General features: G+C 40.7%; 1 protein-coding gene across 1 annotated transcript in view; it reads left to right on the plus strand.

The window, feature by feature from the left end:
- Positions 1-17,736, plus strand: part of COL22A1 (collagen type XXII alpha 1 chain) — a 240,622-nt gene that overhangs the window by 151,263 nt on the left and 71,623 nt on the right. The window contains exons 25-33 of the mRNA XM_014258290.2: positions 5,984-6,037; positions 6,395-6,448; positions 7,433-7,486; positions 8,644-8,697; positions 9,093-9,128; positions 11,380-11,442; positions 12,868-12,921; positions 14,144-14,185; positions 16,015-16,047. Coding sequence (XP_014113765.1) covers positions 5,984-6,037; positions 6,395-6,448; positions 7,433-7,486; positions 8,644-8,697; positions 9,093-9,128; positions 11,380-11,442; positions 12,868-12,921; positions 14,144-14,185; positions 16,015-16,047 — 444 coding nt within the window. The remainder of the gene's footprint in view (positions 1-5,983; positions 6,038-6,394; positions 6,449-7,432; positions 7,487-8,643; positions 8,698-9,092; positions 9,129-11,379; positions 11,443-12,867; positions 12,922-14,143; positions 14,186-16,014; positions 16,048-17,736) is intronic.

Here is a 17,736-nt window from a genome sequence, read left to right on the forward strand (position 1 = left end):
TCTTGCAACATCATTAAGCTTTGGAATGGAAACTTTGGATGTTTTTTCCCCTCTGGACTTGAACAATTTTCATGCAGCAAGGACACAGACACCCAAACTTATAATGTGTTTATGTTGTTATTATTTATTTGTACTATTTTAGTGTCCAAGAACCTTAATCATAGGGATAACTTTTATTGCAGTAGGATGTTCAAATGCAGACTGAAAAATGAACATTTCTGTAAAGAACTTTCAGCTGAAATTGTTGGCTCAGGCACTCAGAGCTGTACCACTGAGTTACAAGGGCTGAGGTTTGGCTCCAAATGCAAGCGCTTTTTGGGTTCAGAGTGGGGATGCAGGTGCCTGCTCTTGTTGATGAACATCCAGTTAGTATCATCAGTGGATCCTGAAGCTCTCTTAAAACAGGCACCTACAAAAGGGCCACTGAGCCACTGTTGAGGCTCCCTGTGCTGAGTGGGTACTTTCTGGCCACCTGTGAGACAGCAAAAGTCTCAAAGTCTTTGAGATTAAAAGCTAAATACCATACCACTGCCTTGCAGTACCTCTGGGCTGTTACTGAGGCTTGCCTTGTGCTAGATAACCTGGTGGTATAAGTCAGACCTGAGAGTCAGACCAGTACAAGCTGTACCTGTTATGGTTCTGGCTGGCAGTGATTTAATTAGTATAGACTTGTCTGTAGGGTGTGAGCACAAGCCCAGCTTTTCTTAAGTAATTCAGATGATAAACGATCTTCTCTGAAATGCACCGTGTCCTTAATGTCCTTTTTATAATTCAAGTTAATACTACAAAATGTAAGAAAAGGATGTGGGTCCCAGCTGCAAAGCTCAGATTGAATTCAAGCTTAGCTAGTGCTGCTTGGAATTGGAAGATATTGCTCAGAGATGATCTTTAATAAGATCTGTACTGTTAAAAAAATAAATTAAAAAAGTCTTCACCTGTGAAGATTACTAATAGTGCTGAAACAAAAGACATTAAAGGAGGTTTTTTTAGTTGTTTTTTCTCATTTGCTGCACTGACTCAGTAAACCAACTCCAAGCAAACACATGGGGAAATACATCTTCCTCTGCAGACAAAAGAGACCATGGCCATAGCTTACACTAAGTGATTAAATTAAACAAACGCTGCTTTTCACTGGAAGCAGGAAACTCTCCTAGAGAGACTGTTATGTACAAAGTCAATTTTATTCCATACTTTTAAAGAGCTGAAAAGACAGTTCAGAGAATTTTTTGTTGACAGAACTTTTATTTTAATGCTGGTACTCCAGTTGCAATGCCACCTGATAAAATGACTGGAGTCTGGATCTGTGTATGAATTATGGCACTGTCACTGATGCTGACTCTAGGACATGTAATGTAGACAAATGCTCAGATCTGTTGGCTCTTCAGGCTTTTGATTTTTAGTGTCATCAGCAACAGCTTTTTTTATATGTTCTATTACTTTTGTATTAATTTGTAAGGCAGGGTTTAAGCAAAGAGAGAAATACAGTGCTCTAATGCAGCATTACAGAAAATATCTCAGTTTCCATTTTAGATTGGATATAAGGAAATATTTCTTCGCTGAAAGGGTGGTCAAGCACTGGATTAGGCTATCCAGGGAAGTGGTAGAATCACTGTCCCTGCAGTTATTTAAAAGTGGCACTTAGAGATGTGGTTTGGCTGTGGCAGCCCTGGGTTGATGGTTGGACCTGAGGATCTTAGAGGTCTTTTCCAACTGTAATGATTCTCTGATTGTATAATTACAATTTATAGCAGAAGTGGCTGGGGTGAGAAATCAAAAGCAGATTTGAGGAGCTGATCTTGGAATCCACTCAGATGCCATGGAGGAGAAGTGGAGTGCTGGAGTGGCAAGGGACATAGTGAGACATGTGGGCTGCTCCACAAAACTGTCTGCAACAGCTTCATTTCTGGTGGGAAAGGAATGTAAATAAAGGAAAGACAGTACAAAGCCAAGAGGAAGAGTCTGTGGGGTCTTTCTAAGAGGCAAAATTGTGAGGAATGTCTTTGGAGACAAGAAGAGAGGGTGGGAGAGAGTATCAGTCCCTCAGTTACCCATTTTGCTGTCGTTCTGGCATCAGACAGAGTGCTCCTGCATGTCCCTTCTTGTTTGTAAACCTGGCACACTGCATTAACAACCCAGACCAGAATCTGTTTTAGTATGGGTTAAGGGCTTATCTAAACCTTTGTCATAGTGTAAGAGAATTGAGGCAGCAGTGTGGAACAGTACACAGAAAATATGCCTGTAAGCTTTGCCTTCAGGTGTCTGGGAAAGCCATCAGGCTTCAGTTTTCATTGTGGAATATTATTTGTTCACCTCCCTTTAAGACTTAGTCATCCCTTCTTTCATGGAAAAGAGATTTAGACCAAGCAGTCTACTGATGGAGTCAAAGAAAAACATTTCTGTTCCTTCTCAGAGCGTCCTTTGGGAGTGCACAACTTAAAGCTTAATATCTCTGCCTTTCCCAGACTGTCTTCAGCAGGGTACACGCTGGAAGAGGAGAGCACTGCAGAGTGGATTCTGGAGGACAGACACAGCTGTGTCTCCAGTAGGAACAGTGTCAGATTTCTTTCCTGAGCACTGTCACTGCATTGCATTGTCTAAGGAATGGGGATGGATGAAATGCAAGCCTGAAAAAATCCACCCTTCACAATGTTTTTAAAGATATCCCATCCCAAAACACACACGCCTCTACACAATATTTAGATTTTAGATTTTAATGAACATTTGAAATATTTTTGTTTCAGGACAACAGTTTGAAAATATTCTGGTCTAAACATTTTAATAAAAAAAAATCCATGTTTTGAATTTGTTTTCCAAAGTGAGTTTGTGTAGATCTCTTTTAAAATCAAGTTTTCATGTATCAGTTTTTGCTTCAACACATACAAAGCACACCAGTGCTTACCAGCTGGAAAAAAAATACACCCTGTTGTTATTTTCTTCTGCTTCAGGGTTTTAACAGGACAATATTTGTGGTCTGGATTTGGGATAGGTACTCTCATCTGTATAATTCATCAAATAATCTTTGAAAAAGGTGGTTGTATAAATCAGGTGCTTTAATCTGGATTCACTTAAAAATGGAAGCAAAGAAAACAGATGGTGTGAGATTTTTTTTGGGGTAAACATTGCACACAGTCCTGGTGCTGTAGATTTATGGTGTTGGGTTTTTAAAAACATAAATAGATTCTGTCAGTTTGGTGAATTCTAATATTTAAAAAGAATATTACTTGCTCTGAATTATACTCAGAAGTCAGGAGAAGGGCTACAATACAAGATGTTTATATAGAAGTGAAACAGAAAATCTCTGAACAGTAGCAAAAGGGAGTGCTCTATAAAAGATATTTATGATGTATTTCTGCCATTTTATTTCACTTTGTCCCATCACTTGCTGTAGCCCAGGCTGTAGAAGGCAGGAACCCGAGTAGGACAGTCAATGTACTGCTGTGTGCAGTCAGCTGGAGCAGGCTGCCAGCCCCCTGTGCATCTCCAAGGGATACTGCTGGCCATTCCATAAAACTGTTTTTTCTGCCACCTCAGAGAAGATTTTATAAGAAGAGCTTCCCATTAGTGGGTGTAGCATTTGTTGGTACAACACATGGTGAGACTACCTGTAAAGCAGTGTGGGCATGGTGCTAATCATGGGTAATTATCTCTTGGAGGACAATGACATTGAATTATTTTTGGCAATTTAGGAAAAGGATCAGTGGGATTCAATTTCAGGACTTACGGTTGCATAAGGTTATTGTGGTCTAGCATATGGAAGGCTTAAGAGATTAATTAGAAATTTTCTTGGATGGTGGGAATACCAAGAGTTACTGAAAGAGCTGGGATGAGGAGGATGTGTCACTTTACATTTTAGGGATTACACTGGTTCCTGACAGATGCTGGAGTTAGACTTTGCTTTTAGATCAGATTGACCCCTGCCAATTCACTCTGTGGGGTAACACAACACACTTGGGACTGCTTGGGCTGAGGCTGGGTCCTGACCGGGGTTTTCACCTCCTGATAGAAGTTCTCTGTTGTAGGGTTAGGAAGGACATGTATTTCCTGGTGGGAGACAGTTCACTTACTGACAGAGGAAGAACAAAATTAAATTATTAGAAATGAATTGATAGAATTGTCAAGGAAAGCCTGCAAAGGTAAATTTACACATAGTCCAATCAGAATCAGTTTGTAGCTTTTCTGAAGTTTTACCTTCTTTCCCAGTACTCCCCCCATTCTTCATGGAAGCCCCTTCCTGGAGCCCATCCCTTCTGTGGGGCCTCTCAGCCATGCCTTGTAGAGGTGGAGTAGGGCCAAGCAGAATTTCCATGCCCTTGGTGTCTGTTGGCTCCATCCAGCAGTGTCTGCACACGGTTGGGTCTGTGTGTAGTGTTTTCTCTTGTGCTGGGCTTATTTGGAATGTTGAGTCTTTTCCTTGAATGCTGAAGCCTTTCTGAGTGAAGGATGGTGGTGACCAAGTGTCTGCTGATGGGTGTAGAATCTATAACAACAGGATCCAGCTGCAGAACTCCCCCAGAATTAAATCATCAGTGTCAGTGCATCTGAAGGCACATCTTTTTGGGGATGTTTTGCTTTATTCACATTTGAGACAGTTTACAAGTGAGAGTGTTGTTGACAGAATAATTCCATGTCTGTTCTGAGTTGCAATGAGGCAAGTGCAGCTAGAGGATCTTTTCCTGGTCTCTTTGCCCCATCTTTTGGTGAGAGACTGTCTTAGCTCTTGACTGAAGTTATCTGCCATCTCAGGCCAGCCATGCCTCAAATAGCTCCTTCTCCTCACTTTTTTATACCATTTTCTTCTCATCATCTACAGTTGTCACTTAAAATAAAGGCTAATACTGATCTACGACTTGTAATACCTAAATATTGAATAATGACAGTGAAAATGCTATCTGGCTATTTTCTGTCTTGTATCAGGTGCTCAGTTTCAAATCTTTACAGAGGTTTTGGGTGGGGTGGTTTTTTTGGGGTTTTTTTTTAAGTACAATCACATCAGAACTTCTCTTATGCTGAAAACTAAAAATTAATGGTATTGTCATGTTAGAAAGACAGAAAGAGGCAGACAGGGTAAAATTTAAGCTCAGTCATATATCCATTTCTCATGCTGTTTGCTCAGGTCCTGATCCAAAAAATACATGAACATTTTTCATTCCGAGCACTGGAGAAATCCTGTCTTGCCTACAGGGGAAGCTGGCAGTGACAGAAACCTTTGTATCTCAAGAAGCATATTAAGATTTGTCAAGGCTGGAAACAAATCTCTCATAGGAAGCCAAATTTAACAATTTGCTTGATGCATAGAAATAAATTCCTCTTTAAATCAGGTGGCTATTGAGAGAATATTTCTCCTGAGAGAAACAGCTGTTGCAGGGAAATGAGTAAGAATGTTAAGATATTTCCAACTGAATGTGTTCATCAAACTATGAGTTTGTGAGCATCTTTTACTATCTACCAGGTGAATGTTGAGCAACAAAATGGTGGCACATTTTGTTTTAAAACACTTGAGTCATTGCAGCATTTCTCCATACTCTTGGATTCGTATTTTTAACCCCACACTCCCAAAAAAATCAAGCTCAAACCACAAGCCATTAGTTGCTTTCAGCAATTTTTTTTGCAGAGGTAAATTATTCACTTTGAAACAACTTGAATCGAGGTTAACTTTGACTGGATGCTCCAAGGAATCCCACTGGTCAAGCTTTGTGCTGTAGGTTACCACTGATGGCCTTCAACTCCTCCTCCTCCTCTTGTATGGGAGTGGAGGAGGGAGCCCTCTTAGCAATGGCAGCAGTGGCTTAAGCAAAAGATGATGTTCTACCTGTGTTCATGGCCCCTTGGTTTGGCATCTTGCACTTTTTGGGTAGAAGTTAAGCAAGTAAAGCTCAGTCCTTTTGCCTTTTTCCTACAGGGCCCCTATTTCACAGGGGAGGACCTGAGGCTTTCAGCTGCTATCAGAGAATTAGATAAACTGGCTTTGTTTCCTCTCTTGCAGGGACCTCCAGGGCCCCCAGGCGTTGCTGGACCCCCGGGACCACCTGGGCCACCGGTAAGAGAGCTTGGGGGATTTTGTTCTACATCAAGGAGAAGAAAAAACAGCTGGAGAAAATTTTAGGTCATGGCTTGCAGAAGGAGCAGAGTAAGGCCTCTGGCAAAGTGTGTTTTCTCTTATACTTTCTCTACTGCAAAGCCACAGCCAGTCCTAGAGCACAGCTTCTCCCTGCTGAGCCTTGGAACCACACTGGTGCTTCCTGGGGATAATTCAATGTCTCCAGGGCTCCCCATGGCAATGACCTGACTGCAGTGGAGGGAAAACTGCACTTCAGTTGAAAGCAGCAATCTCCAGTGAGATTCTTACAAAGAACAGAAATACTGATTTATATTTTGTTGTGATTTAATTTCTCAGGGACTGCCAGGAGAGATTGGAGTTTCTGGTAAAACTGGACCACCTGGACCACCTGTAAGTGTTGAGGAACTGTTTCCCTCAACTCAAAGCTCTTCATTACTTCAGATTGTTTAATTCTCAAATCTACTTTGTTTCCCACATCTTGTCTGCACACAAGGTTTTAACATGGGCTCCAATACTGTCACTTTTAATTCAGAAATTAATCCCAAATACCTTTTGTGAATAAGGATTTTACCAGGTGCAGTCCCACTATTCCTACGGAATTGGATCATGATATTTTCCTTAGATGATGCCTTTCAGAATTGTTTTTGCATTTGACACGGTATTGTTTTCCCAACCTGGAATTTCCTAAATCAGGCCAAATAACTCATGATTAAAATCCCAGATTTAGCAGAGGGTAGCAATTTATTTTGGTCTTAAGTCATAAAAGCTGAATTATTAAATACTTAGTACAGAATTGCCACCTACAGCCTGCAGTGCGTGTGGATTGACTGACAGTTGGAAAAGGGAAGAAAACTTCTTCTCACCATTTTAAATGCATTGCAGGAAGTAATTTTAATTCTTATCTTGCTGAACCACTCTGTCACTATGTGCTATATAATTTAATTTTAGGCGTCTATACTGTATAAGAAATTACCAAGATTAAAAAGGAAAAATAAATGCAAAAAAATATATATTTATAGATACATATAATAGGGACTTATAAAGAATAAGTTAAAATGTAGGTAATATACATAAAAAAATTTAAAGTACATAAAAGCTCAATACTGGAGTTTCCCTGTAACAATGCTGACATCCAGTGGTCATGCATCAAAACTGGGATACTGGAAGGGCAGCACAAAGACGTACAGCGTGAGAATTTTTGTGGTTTTTGGGACAAAGTAGAAAAAAGAAATCAAACCAAAATGAATGAGGGGGTTCTTCTTTTCTTAAACTTAGGTGGGTGGCAGGAGGGATGAACTGAGCATACTTACGCTGAATTTGCTGATAACAATTTAAAGAACTGGAACTTATAGCTTATGTTTTCCTCATGTTTAGGGGCTGCCTGGCAAAGATGGACTCAATGGGCTTCCAGGGCTTCCAGGTCAAAAGGCAAGTGACACCACAGACTCTGGGATTCAGCTGCTTACCTGGGCAGATCACTGGGATAAGCAAGCAAGGGAAACAGGAAAAACACTGCTGGGCATTGCAAACAATCAGTCAGGAAAGCCAGTGACTCTGGCAAGTCAAGGCATATATCCAAGGCCCAGAGAAAAAGAACAAAGAGTATCAGACTCCAAAGATGTTCCTTTCTTTCCTCCCTGAAGGGCTGGAAAGAAGAGATGCCATCCCCCTGAGCTTTCTCTATTGTCTGTGTGACAGAAAGTTGGTTCATTATTATTTCCTACCTCTTATTTTCCATTTGAAAGCTTCTCCAAATTATGGCTTGGTAGGGAGAGTTATCTCCTCCATTGTCTCTGCACTGGGAGAAGGGAGATAAATGCAGAGATTGGAAACACTTGACTTCTCATCCCCCTGCAAATAAGTGTCAAAGAAATGTACCATGTTTTGACTGCAAAGGCCAAACTAGTTTTTGGGGATGATGATTATATTAAAAATGATTGTATTGAAGAAAACAGCTCTTGAACATCTATTGCCTTGTATTGCATTGGCAGAGGTTTTCTTGCATCTGATACTTGATCCCAGGTCTAGCAGAGTCCCCAGTTCCCATTTATTGATGAATAGAGGTGAGGAATTTGCAGCCCATAACATATTTCTGATGTTAAACAAACTTTGGATTTTATTCATACATCTCTGTAGTGCTTACTGCACTTCCCAGCTATGTAGCCACATTTCAACCACTTTGCTGTCCATGCTGACACCACCCACATTAGAAGATCAGTTTTACAGTATTTACATAATGTAACCAGTGACCAAGGACCCAGTCACAAAATTTTATGGTTTTTTTTAAACACTTTCTGACTTTCTAACCATACACAATTTGAAGAAACTGAATGGAGGTGTTTTTTTCCAGATAATTCACTATGGACATCTTTAATGTAACAATGATTGTGTTGTTCCAGAAGTTCTCCAGTAGGGTGCTGCAGATGTGATTGCAAATGGCACTAGAATGGAGAAACATTCCAGGAAGCATATTCTTATATGACTCTATTTACATCCTCAAGCTGATCCTGAGGAGTTGAGTTAAAATACTCCTCACCACTGCCCACCAGAGGAGTTTGTGTATTGACCTCTTGTGTTCCATGCAGGGAGAACGAGGGGAAAAGGGTGAGGAAGGCTTTCCTGGAAAAGTTGGCCCTAAGGTAAGGGGTTGTACTTCATAGTCTGCTGTATCCACTGAGTCAGTCAAGGTGTGATTTTGGAAGGTCTTCTGCTGAAGACAGGAGAAAAAGATTCCTCTGAAGTTGGAGATGTAAGGGGATGAGCAGATGGGGTTCACTGATTTTCATGGTGTTCCAAAATACCAACCCTTGTCTGATTGTTGTCTCTCAGTCCTAAGTGTGCTGGGAGATCTAACCCAGACCTTGTGTTAGCTCCCTGCAGTCTGCATTCCCAAGCCATCAGAAAGGCAATTTCAGGGCCTTGTGGGATGTAGGTAGATCATAGACCAGTAGGGACCACACCTTGATAATGAGAAAGTGTTCTTACCAAAGGGTCAAGTCCTTACAATGTTACAGATTTGCTTTTTTTTTCCCAGGGTGAACCAGGGAGCCGTGGCCAACCTGGTGAGCAGGTGAGCAGGAAAAAGTCTTAACAGCAAACCCTGCCTGTCAACACAATAGCACATGACCACATGAGATGGAAAAGCCATTCAACAGTGACAGGATCTGTGCATGTCATTTGCGTCTGTGATTGAAGGTGCAAAAATTGTATGGATGAGACTTATGGTTGATCTTAGAAGTCTTTTCCAACCTTAATGATTCTAGGATTGATGGAATAAAGCTACAAGTCTGAGGCACAAATTGAGGTTTATTGGGATAAATCACTCATTAAGTTAATAACAATTATCCCACCCTGAAAGTCTGTACTATACTGCTGCTATTCCAAAAGTCCTTATAATCTGTCTGATAGGTATCACTCAGTTCCCAGGAAAGTATTCTTACCTAGTGTCCCTGTTAAGGGGAAATCACCACAGCACAGGCAAATGCTTCCTCAGGAGTGTTTTCATCAGGCTCCAAGGGAGGAGAGGTTTCTGTACCCTTCCTTGATTTCACTGTAGATGGGCAAACAAACTACCAGGCTTGAAGTTTCCAGGCAGACTTGGTCCAAGTGCAGCAAAGGGCTAGGCCCCAACCAGAACACTGTTTCTTGTTCTGAATCATTTCCCCACACAGGGCTGTTTTGAATTTTAACACCACCTTGCCCCTCTCTCCACAATGTGATGTTCTCCACATGTTTCATAAATGTTCTCTTTCCTGTCATAAGTTGAATAGGGCTGTCCCTGAGAAGACTTCAAATATCTGAATTTTGACAGTAAGTTGCTAATAGCAGGTCTATGAATGCTGTTCATTCAGTTATACACCACCCTGCAGAGACCATTCTATACTACATTTCTGTACTTACAGAAGACATCATCTTGGCCTATGTCAGACATTTTACTAAAGTCAAGATACATCAAAAAAATGCTTTCTTCTTGTCTGCTTAGTTTTCATGTCTAGGGAAGGAGCTGGATGATCTTCATATGATTAATTTTTAACAAATCCACATTGGCTGTTTTGTATTCTCTTTCTGTCCTTGAATTCTTACAAATTCACTGATATTTTGCTTCAGGCTCTTTTCAGAAGCCAAATTTCCACCATGTTTTTATTTTCCATCTAAATTCTCCTCTGTCTCCTTCAATGTTAGATGCTCTGATTGTTCTCTGTATCTCTGGGATTGCTGGGATCTCATTGCCATTTCCATTCCTGGAAGTGTCCAAGGCCAGATTGGATGTGTTGTTGAGCAACCTGGTTGAGGGGAAGGTGTCTCTGCCCATGGCAGGGGGCTGGAACTGGAAGATCCTTAGGATTCCTTCCAAACCAAGCCATTCTATGATTCCATGAAAGCCAGGATCCCACGGTAGCTCTGAGAAAGCACCACTCCATCTCTCTCCAAATCCCACTTTCCTTAAAATTCTCCCAACATCTCCCAGATGTTCTTAGTCATCCTCAGTTACCACAGCATCTTGTTCCTCACCTGATTTTGTCTACAGACCCATTCGATCTCTACCATGATTATGTTTGGTTCTCCCTATACTTAGGATAATCTCTTTAGAGCAGCGATTACCTTTTCTTAGTTCAATTCTTTAGTGAATTTGGGTCCTGTCCATGGCTGATCTCCTTCGTGATGTCACACTATAAATTCAGATAGAAAAGAATTATAAATAGGAAACCACATGGTTGTTTTCAGGTTACAAACTGGGTCAACTGGGAGCTAAATTTGAGAGTACTTGATATATTTAGGAGAAACCACATGACACAGAGATCATAGTTACTCCAATAACAAGTATTATAAAGAAAAAACTCAAAGGTAATGTTCAAACAAAAATAAATCCAAATGTGCAATAGTGCACTCAGATAATTTTAGATCTGTTCATCAGGTGACATCTGTACCATTCAGATTAATACACTGCAGTTTTTGCATTTCCAGACTGCACCAGATCATTAAAGATGAAAATAAAAGTCAGATTTTTATTTATTTTTGTGCTTTCATTTGCTTTCTTGCTCTTGCTACAGAGAAGCATGAAGGAAATATGTCCTAAATTCTGTGGCATCAGTTAACAGGCAAAAACTAGAGAAGTCTTAATTGCTGCTTTAAGTAATGTTTAAAAAAAAAAAACCCAAACTTAAGATATTATTTAATAGTGAAATCTAAGGAAGACTAAGAAATTATTTGATAATCTCATTCTCTCTCAGCAAACTACATCTACAGTTAATCTCATGAGAAAACTCAGGCAGGGTCTGTATTACAGCATTCATATTTCACACACTTTTTCTTATTTTCAGGGTGAAGCAGGTTTTCCTGGTCCTAGGGGCTTACCTGGACTGAGAGGAGAAAAAGGAGACCGGGTGAGTGACTTTGAGACACAAATTATCTTCTTTTGGCCATTCAGTATCAGGAGGACTTATCTTGAGTGTCCCTAGATGATGTTGTCCCTTGGTTTGATGGCTGTGGTGAGCAGCTGATTGGCAACCAGCAAAGTTACCAAGTACCCAGAAAGGTACTTTTGGGGCACTGCCTAGTGACTGCTCCCAATTGACACAGAAATGCTAAGGAACAGTGTCTATCCTAAATGTGAAGAGTTGTGCCATGCTGCTTGTGAGGCAGTAGAGAAGATTAGGACTCCAGAGGGTAGATTACACTTTACAACTCCCTTTCAGAATTACTTGCTAGATTAAAGGACATTTAAAATTCTTGATAACAGCTAAAAATTACTAATCCTGGACAGGATTTCTGAGCCTGAGAGAAATTTAGGCCTGTCAGGAGCTCATCTGTTCCCAGGGAACAGTTCCTGGGAACAGTTTTTCTCTCCAGAAGTGTTACTGTAAAGAGATAATAATTCTCAAAATAATACAAACAGATGTCCTTGATGTGTTTTTCTCTGGTCCTACAAGGGGATCAAAGGGGGTGTTGTTCCTTCTAGTCAGGGTAACCTGGTTAGAAAAACTATAAAAGAGTTGACAAGACCCTGAAAATGAAAGCTTTGCCTCATGAAAGTGGAATGTGGATTTTCTGGAGACCCTTGAAAATACTTCATGTCCTCTAGTGACAATCTGCCTTGTCACTGAGCCCTGGAAAAGGCTTCAGAAGGCTGAATTGATTTCTGATGGCTTAACTTCTACCCAAGTCCTGGTGTCTGCTGCTTCCTCTGGGTAGCTGCAGAACTCTGGAGATGTCTTCATGCTGGGAAATATTTGGGCCAGGGGCCTGACTGGCAAATTTAGTCACATAAGTGAGGTCAGTAATCCTGATAACTGATTACATGCTTGAGTGTGATCAAGAAGGATCTAAAATCAACGGAGGTTTTTCCATGCAGTTTGCTCCATTATATGCCTTGTGGAGCACAGGATACAGAATATATTCATGTCAGGGGTTTGAAACTAAATGGTCTTTAAGGTACCTTGCAACCCAAACCAAAAATAGTAATATGAATATTCATTCTGGGTAATAGCTACTGTTTTGTTGCCTGTCTTTTCCAACTGGAAAAAAAAAAAAACCCTTCTTTTTTTTTCATTACTACATCAGGCAGTAGGATCTTCTACAAACAAGTTATTTTAGGATTGGTGCTTTACTTTCTGTGAAGTCAATTGATATTCATTGATTTTGAAAATATAATGGATTTTTGAAGCCATCTTCAAAATGTTACATTTTTAATTGCTTGCTCTACATCTTGGAAGACAGGTAAGATAACTGAGAGTGTAAAATATTTTGGTGAGGCTGATGCATTCAAAACAAAATGTGTAAATTTCTTGCTTTCCTTTCCCTGCTTGTAGGGAGAAAAAGGAAGAGATGGTCTCCCAGCAATGAAAGGTGAAAGAGGAGAAAAGGTAAGTCATGAAATGACCATGATCTTCCTTAGACAAGAGAGGAAAACAGACCAAGGGGCAGAGACAAGTGATAGAGGAGGCTATCTGAGGAAGAGTAGTAAATTTGGAAGACTTTTAGCTGAACTTTACAGAGAAGCAGCAGAAATAGCTATGTGTGGGATGTAAACAATAATTTATCAAGCAATGAAATCTGATGAAATTAAAGACAATTTAGTTAATTGAAGGAAAATTTTCTTCTTTTTTATTTTTATTTTGTTAAAATTTTTAACAAAAAAATAAATTTCAGTTTTATAATTGGCTGATATAAATGAGCCAGGCACTAAAATCTAAAAAGTTTTCTGTGCCTGTCTGTGGGGGATAGAACAATAATTTCAGGAACAGTCTGGGTTTCTGCCATCAAAACACCATTAATTTTAGTGAAAGAGAAGTAGACAAAGGTAATGTCAACCAAAATTTACATTCAACCCTTGTGAACATGAAGGTGGAGAAGAAACACTGATCTTGCAGATGCTTTGGGTGTCCAGTGGAAAAACTGCCCTCATTACAGAGGCAGTAACATTCAGGGTGTGGGTTCTTCCATCAGTCCTCAGTTTATCTGTGACTTTCACCACCTGTGGAGGTGGGAATTCTTTCATGGGTGGTCCATTGACATCAGTGAGGCACCTGAACTTCCTGTACCTGGGAGGTTAACAAGTGTTGTTGGTTGTTCTTGGCTTCCAAGTGTCAGGGGACAGATGTTTGTGGAGCACAGCTCACAGGAAGGTCAATGCCAGTGCTCAGGAGATCTTCCAGCAACAGTGTAGTTTTAACTCAAAATCTGGGGAGAACTGGGTTTAGCAACTTAAATATTTGATGAAAAATGGGTTGTTTTTTTTATTTTTATATCAGTGAAAGAATTTCGTTAGAACATGTTTTTCAATCAAGACTTCTGGTCAACTTTTATTTAAAAAGCAAATTAAACTCCATATCCTAAACTGGATGGGGCAACTTTAGAAATTTATCAACCTGTGAAGTCAGGTCAATGATAAAATTATAGTGGGGTAAAGACAACAGAATGAGATTCTTGCGTGCAACAAAGCAAGGACAGCAAAAATTCTGTCCAGAAGTGTTACTGAGCTGGGGGTACATCTCATCTGGTAATGCTGCATCTTCTAAATGATAATGTTGAGTTTTATTTGGGAATCTTTTTATGTAACTGGTTACATTTTTTTCCTCTCTCCAGGGAGACACAGGTTCCCCTGGACCACCAGGCTTACCTGGAACAGTAAGTAAGATTGTGTTTGGTGCTGTGACAATATTCAAGGCATCATTGCACTCCCTCCACATAAATTCCTCAGAAACAATTTTCAAGTTTCTTACTTCTCTGCAGAAATTTGGGGAGCTATTTACTCTGAGATTATCTCCTTTTGTTTCAGAGAAGCAAAATCAAGGTGTATTTGGTATTTTTATTTTTTTGGTGAGGTTGTACCTTCCTCTGCCTCTTTGCAAAAACAGACCAAGAATACATAAATTTTTTGCTTTCAAAATGAAGATTCAAAGTTGCTTTGGGGAACCTGAGTATAATTACAATGAAGTTTACTGGTGGTTAAATCAGCACCCACTGAATGTAAATACACAAACCTCTGAGTTCCCTCTAAGAAAACCTGAGTAAGCAGCTTGGAACACCATCATTGCAACTGGAGAACTTAGGCCAGTCACAGAGCATCCAAGACATGGCACACATCCTCTCATCAGCTCTACCTGCCACAGCTGGATACAGCTGCCTCCTTCAAAGATTGTGGAGAAAATTTGAATCAAGGTCTGTAGGTGAAAATCGAGTGCCTGAAGACCTTGAGGAGGCAATGGAGAAGGTATTGTAATTTATTCCCTGCCATTAATTGGGCCTCAGTCTATGCCAGAGCACTTGATGGTGCTTTGTGTAGAAAGACTCCACGTATATCAGACAAGAATGACCCAGTCACAACACCAAAGATGGATCTGCGTTAGAAGGCAGCTCACAAACAAAATGCAAATGTCTAGCCAGAGAGAAGATGTGCACCACTGTTCAAGTTCTCTGTGTTTGTAGGGAGAAATCATTTCTGTTTGTCATGGTTTAGGAATGATATTCCCCAATTTAGGCCCCAAGACCCCAAAACCACCCTCTGCTCACTCACTTCCTGGTCTCCCCTCTTCCACCCATGTGTGGCCAGAGAGGAGAACTGGAGGCACAAAGGGCAAAGATTGCGGGTTGGGATAAGAGCAATTTATAGAAACATCAATAAGATAAAAAAACCCAAGCAGTAACAGCAACAATATTAATAACAAAAGTGGATAAAAGAAGGAGTATAGAGCTTGACCTGACTGCAGTCATGCCACTCAAAACGCTTCCTTCGTTCAGGACCTGCTCCATCCACCTCGTTTGCTCCAACAGAAAGGGACTGCCTTCCCTTCTCCAAAGTGAGAGGAAAAACCCCTTTCTTCCACCCCTGACAGTGGCATAAGGTGATATTGAGTAACATAATGTCTTGGCCATGCTCCCTCCCACTGATCTAGGCTGGAACCAGGGCACTGTTGCAGCTGTTGAAAGTAGGTAATGCTTTTGACATGTCACCAAGATCTGTTTTTTTCTTCAAAATTTTAACAGCTTTGTGAAAAGATGCTGTCTCTTTCTTTTGTGGCTACTGCTTCAGACTACTAATACATGACTATGTATTCCCATTGAGATTTTATGTGCATGGTACAAAACAGAGGGAGAACACACCAAGCTCAATCATGGTATCAGGAAATTTAATAATACAGAAGATGGCTCCAAGTGGAAAAGTGAGCTGGAGATTGCTAGCAGTAAAATTGCTATAAAATTTAAAGATTGATTGTTTTTTCATCATGGTAGGACACACAGAATTGAATTTATGTTCATATTTCAAATATTCTGGGAGATGTAAGCTATTTGTGGGCTTCTTTCCAAACACCCAGATGTTACAATGGGTTGCTCTTTTATAAACCTACTTATGGATGTATGGAATGTGAAATCTGTGATGACAGGAGTACATGCAAACTATTGCATTTTAAGGAAAATAGGCTATTCTGTTTTTAACACTCTGGTTTCTGTTCCAGACAGCCTTCTTCACCCCACACCCCAGGATTCCTGTAAGTAACATCTCTAATAAATATGGCCTCTGGCATATCCCCTCTTATATATGATAGACACACAGCCCTTAGTTTTTTCTGTGTTATTTAAATGCTTTCATTAAAGAACCCAGACTGAGTCTGGTTCTGGGCATCCTCATCACTGTAAACAGCTATGATGAAAAGTGTAAATATAATAATAAATTAAAAAAAGTGCAAAGCCATGCTCGTAAGATCAGCTGTGGCTGGGACAGAGCTGTGTGCTATCCCAGCCTCTTAAACTGAGTTTAAAATGAAGATTTAGTTTCCATTTGCAGCACCTAGTGGGAAATAAATGACATAATATGATCTGTGAATAAGTTTGTTATGGATCAGGGGGTTTCATGGATGGCAGAGGTAGACTGTAGGAGTGCCATTATAAAGAAAACATATATATGCCAGGTTCTTCAGAGGCTGAGGAAGGAAATAAGGATGTGAAGTAGTACTGGGAAAAGAGGCCAAATTTCTTTCTCTTGCTTTTCCCCTTTGCTCAAAGGTTATGCTTAAATATAAATGTATCTACAATCTAAGGAAACATGCAGAACAATGACATCTTATGTGGTCTTTGTAGTGCTACAGTCACAGAAGAATTTTTTGAGTACATTGCTCTTGTAAATGAGCTGCAAGACAGTAAGAAATAAAAGGCTTGAAGTGTGTCAGCTGTTCCATTTGCTGGGATTTCTCCATGTGCAAGATGACTGTGGTGACACCTGCCATAGTGCAGCTCTGCACATAGCACTGTGAGGGAGGAGAAGGGAAGGGAAGAATTGTTACCTTGGATGTACAGGTGTACATATTAAAGTGTCAAAAGGAGGTAATGAGCCTCAAGAGAGTGTCATGGGTAATGTTACAGAGGTGGCAGGACCAGCAGGGTGCTGACAGTTGTCATGCACTCTCCAAAACCAATCCTTGCCATTGTTTGCCATTGTGTGTTGTATTGTACCAGGGAGCTATTTCACATATATTTATGCTAGTCAGTTAGGATCATGAAATAGTCTTGGAGATGAGGTGAGAGAACCACAGTGGTGGTCAGGTATAATGGCTGGGAAGAGGCAAAAGCAGTAGAAAAAGAGGTGGTTCCTCACTTTGCCTCCTGTCTCCTACTGTAGCTGGGCACAGCTGGACCCCCACTGTGCAATTCCTGTGCTTTAAGTAGCACAGGAATTTTTGAGGCATAATTGAGACTACAGGAGGATACTGCTGAGAGCAGGTCATGGAAGCTGTAAGTCCTCTTCTGGGCCAGGCTGGTGGCAGCTGGCACTGTGTCTTTTCTGTGCACTGAGGTGTAGGTAAGAAGTGGGTGGCAATGGATTAAGAGCAGCTGCCAGTGGGCAGCACTGGCAGGCAGTGTTAGCAGCCTTGGCAGAGACTCATGGATTTGGCAAACTTGAAAGGACTCGCAGGCAGCTTTGCTGGTGGGTTGTGTTAGCAAAAGCCAGTTGTGTCCTGGGCTGCAGCAATGGCCAGCAGATCGAGGGAGGTGATTCTACCCCTCTGCTCTGGTGAGACCCCTCCTAGAGTGCTGCATCCAGCCTTGGAGTTCCCAAAACAAGGACATCTGGGATCTCTTGGAGCAAATCCAGAGGAGGCCACAACAGTGATCAGAGGCTTTAAACTGTCAGAGGGCAGGTTTGGATTAGGCATTTGGGACTTTATTGTGAGAGTGCTGAG

Source organism: Pseudopodoces humilis, chromosome 1, assembly GCF_049639895.1.
Source record: "Pseudopodoces humilis isolate 2021_Gansu_Grassland_sample_001 chromosome 1, ASM4963989v1, whole genome shotgun sequence".
NCBI lineage: Eukaryota > Metazoa > Chordata > Aves > Passeriformes > Paridae > Pseudopodoces > Pseudopodoces humilis.